Source organism: Stegostoma tigrinum, chromosome 40 (assembly GCF_030684315.1).
Source record: "Stegostoma tigrinum isolate sSteTig4 chromosome 40, sSteTig4.hap1, whole genome shotgun sequence".
NCBI classification, from domain to species: domain Eukaryota; kingdom Metazoa; phylum Chordata; class Chondrichthyes; order Orectolobiformes; family Stegostomatidae; genus Stegostoma; species Stegostoma tigrinum.
This window is the reverse complement of record NC_081393.1, coordinates 19,411,036-19,415,300: the sequence shown is the minus strand read 5'-3', so window position 1 is coordinate 19,415,300 and position 4,265 is coordinate 19,411,036. Positions and strand designations below refer to the sequence as shown.

General features: G+C 41.5%; 1 protein-coding gene across 1 annotated transcript; it reads right to left on the bottom strand.

Annotated features, from left to right (window-relative positions):
- Positions 1-1,371: 1,371 nt before the first annotated feature.
- LOC125461617 (probable G-protein coupled receptor 139) lies at positions 1,372-3,297 on the bottom strand. The gene is made up of 2 exons (XM_048550543.2): positions 3,161-3,297; positions 1,372-2,234 (listed from the first exon to the last, which is right to left on the bottom strand). Exons 1-2 carry the CDS (start codon positions 3,225-3,227, stop codon positions 1,372-1,374), a joined length of 930 nt encoding a protein of 309 aa, XP_048406500.1. The 5' UTR covers positions 3,228-3,297.
- Between the last annotated feature and the right edge of the window lie 968 nt (positions 3,298-4,265).

Genomic DNA, 4,265 nt, shown 5'->3' with positions numbered 1-4,265 from the left:
TGTGAGGATATGAGGTAGACCATTTAGAAAGGAGATGAGGAGATATTTCTGCACCCAAAGAGTGGTGAGCCTGTGGAATTCATGAGGACAGGAAATAATTGATGCCAAAATACTGAATGTATTGAAGAGGCTGAATACAGCACTTGGGGTGAATGGGGTAAAAGTTTACGGGGAGAAAGCAGGATTTTACAATTGATTTAGACAATCAGCCATGACTGTGATGAATGGGGGAGAAGGGACAAAGGGTTGAATGGCCTCCTCATGCTCCCATCTTCGATGCTTCTGTGATGGTTAACAGGGAGTCTGAGTGTGGGCATAAGCAGATGGCAAAGGTTGATGATTGGGAGTTGTAGTGAGTTAGGGAACAAGCAGCAGAGATTTTGATCATGCCTAGTTTATACTGTGTGGAATGTGTGATGCAGAGCTGTGCAATAATCAAGGCTGGGGAAAGCAATGGAATGGATGAAGGTTTCAGTGATGAGATTGACATGAAGTCATGAAAATGAAAATGATAAATCTGACTGATCACCAGAGATTCACCTTCAGTTCAAATAAGAGCCATCTGCAAATGATACATTCTGAACACATTTACAGGGATAAACACAGCAGCAGGAATGGAAGGAATTCGGATTGAAGCCTTAATTCTCAATGTGAATGTCATTAGATTTAATAGTGAATCAATACATCTGGAATTGCATCGTCCACAGAATTTACATCTGTGAAAGTAATTTTCTTTCCCTGAGTGGATGGAACAAACTCAGAACCAGTGTATGTGCAGGAGAAGCTGTCAATCCAGCTCTTCCTCCTGTCCTGCAGGAGGCGCTTCAACTTTCTTCCTGCCATCTTTATCGTTGGACTCCCAAAGGTCAGCTCAGTGCATTGTTGACTTTTCTCTGATGTGTCTATCTCCTCTAGTTAATTTCAACACTCAATAGTTTCAGTTCAACACTGGGATTGTTCAATTTCCACAGCTTAACATCAACTGAATTAGAGTTGGTGCAGGAAAGCAAGAGGCCAACCAAGAACTCTTTGATTGGTGCATCAGCTGCAAAGGGTTGAATGGCCTCCTGCTGCTCCTAATTCTTGTCTGTGTATTTCCATTGGAGTCTCTGTGTAACACTTCTTGACCTTGTTCTGCTGCTCCATAATGTTATTGATTCCACTGACCTCAGGTTGTCCAACAGCCATCTCTTCTCTTTGACCCTGAATTATTGGGCAACCGAAAACTGCTGCCAATGTTCTTCTGATTCTCCAACTTTCTGTCGCCTCTTGCCAATTGTTGACATCCTTTGGCATTTATTTCCTGCACCAGGCTAATGTTTTTGTGATCATCCAATCTCAGTTGCTTTGAGTTGTCGTTGGTTCAGTTATTTATGTAAATATAGCTTCCAGTGGGTTCCTGAGCTTCTCTCTGAACTTGGAAAGGGAAGCCACATAGACAATGGTATTCGTACAGCAATTCAAATTCCGCAGCATATATGCAACTTGTTTAAATATATATTCACCATGACTGTCTAAAGGATCATCAACATCAAAATAATACAAAATATACCAAAACCACAGAAAAACAAAACAGCCAGATATGGTAAAGAGTAAAATCACAGACTGCCTTCTGCTCTCCATCTCTGGGTCCCTGGAGTTTTCTCCCTCATTTTGACCCTTCAGACTTTTACGGACTCGACTGGCCACTAAAATATGTCTGACTGTCAGGGCGTTGAGGAACAGAATTAAACCAAATGGGAATATGGGTGTTAGAATCTTTTCAAAGTTGTTGAAGCCTTTCCAGACAGGGTCATAATAATATGCATCTGAATTCGAGCAGCCCCATGGTATTCCATCAATAATCACCTCACGTTCAAATCTGAAGTAGATGGGAATATTTTTTAAACAGAGCAGACTGCCGGTTGTTGCAAGAACCACATTTGCCGTTTTTTCCGTGCAGTATTTGGTTTTCAGTTTCTCACAACAAATGGTGACATATCGATCAAACGTGAACATGATGGTGAACCACACAGAGCAGTCTATGGCAACACGGCGCAGGACATAGTGAACACTACACACAGGGGTGATGTCCAAGAATGATGTTGGGAAAAAATCATGTTCGATTCGGCTGAGGATGATTTCAATGATAACGACCAATAGATCCACCACTGCCATGGCTTGAAGGTAGCGAGAGCTGCAGGCTGAGAGTCCACATTTTCCTCGAAACAGGATCGCAACAGTCACTAAATTGACTGAAAGAGAGAGAGAGAGACGAGATAAAGAAATGAAAAACATTCTCCATCACTGAGGCTTTGTGCTCCGGATTCGACTTTATCAATACAAATGTGAAAAGAACTAGTTAGAGGAACAATAATCAAAAACAACACAGCACAGAACCTCACACAGTGTGGAGCTGGAGGAACACAGCAGGTCAGGCAACCTGAGAGGAGCAGGAAAGTCGACATTTCGGATTGGGGCCCTTTGCACACTTCAAATTCTGCTTTCCCTCGCATCTTACTTTGACATCTGAAACCAACGACTGATCATGTGAAATATTTTCCTTCACTGTGTATACAAAATAGCTTTGTCGTATGTCTCAGACATTTTCACAAATTCTGTTTCTGTCTTTTTTCAAATCAAAGTCGTCCCTGCCACCACTGTGCTGCTCCAACTGATTCTGCAGTTTAGCCTTCAACAGCACCTCTGTTGGGAAGGACATCTTCTCCCTGTTAAAATTGCTTCTATCTAAATGTACCTGCTTCTCTCACTCTTTGTCTTCAGGCAGCCAATGCTCTGCTAGAACATGATCAGTTGGCCAACTTGTTTTTCAATCCACACGATTTTTTTGGAAATGATTAATTTTCAAAGCTCCTCCTCACAAAGATTTTCAAACCCTTAAATAATTGAAACACAAAATCCCATTTCATTCAGCTTAATCACTGTTTAATTCCATACATTTTTTGACATAATATCCATCAGAAATTCTGTTCTCTTCATGGATCAGTCATACACTGCGTGGAATAACAAAGTGGTGAGAGCTTGAAACACCAGGAGCAGCAGAATGAAATATAGAGATATGTGCGGGGTATTTGCCCTGTTATACTGTTGCAGGTAACATTGTTGTTCACTGGGTAACAGCAGAAACTGGATAAGACACTCAGTAGTTATATACACTCACCAGGAAAGCCAATGATGCCGAGAACCAGGTAGAATATTTTCCTCACCGTTCGAATCAAACTGTGCATTTTCAGTTTGCTGTGAGTTGTTCCTTCCTTCTGCAAATAATCCCTCTCAGTATGATTCTGTGACGTCTGATTTGCAGGGTCCTAATTTTACGCTCATCAATATCTCTGCTGGGATATTTGTATTGCACAATATTTGAAAGTGTTTTTCTTGAAGATTTAGAACAAACAGATGACGACAGCTAAATGAAACCTCTGATGCTGAAAGATGTTCACATGACGAAAGGATTGGATAAACACACACTCCCTCACCAAACAACTTTCCTGACCACATGAAGAAACTAAACAGAACTGGAAGCCTTGTTCATGGAACTGGTCCTGTAAATGCTTTCAGTTTCACCCTGAGATCTCATGTTGATGACCTTCCCAAATGACCATTCAATGATTGAATTCCTCCCAACAGAAAACACATCTTGTCCTGTTTGATGGAGTTCAGGAGGATCACTGCTCTCTTTGGCTTTGGAGAGCCAGCTGAGTGCTTCACAGAATCAAAGTCAGCAACACAGAATTCGCTCAATTTCACGGTCTTGATCAGATCTGTGCCAGACTAGATCAGCCACTATCACTCCTTCTCATCTCTCCATCATGGCCTCACCCTCTTCTCTTTACTTTTCTTCTTCATTTCTACTCTGTTGTACATAGGTTCGCTGCACTGTCAGGAGCTTCATTTGAGATCCATGGCCTGTTGTGTGATGTTGTGTGGCTTATGAGTTTCAGTTGGATGTTAGCATTAGTGCCTGAACACTCAACATTGGATTCAGTTTTAACAGAACTGCAATGAAATTGCTTAATGTCCTATTTGGATGTATCATCAGTATCAAGCTGGGATTTGAGTTAGCTCTCGTGTTCACAATGTGGTTACAGTGAATATTGGACATGGTTTAGAATTATGTCAATGTTTGATTAACTGTTGGGTTTATGAAAGGATCAGTATTATGTTTGGGTTAGTCTTAGATATGAGGCAACCCTGGGAGTTGGTGTGGTCAAGTCTCGAATGGCTGGGTCATGGTGAATGAAAACTGATAGGCAATGGATCCTGCC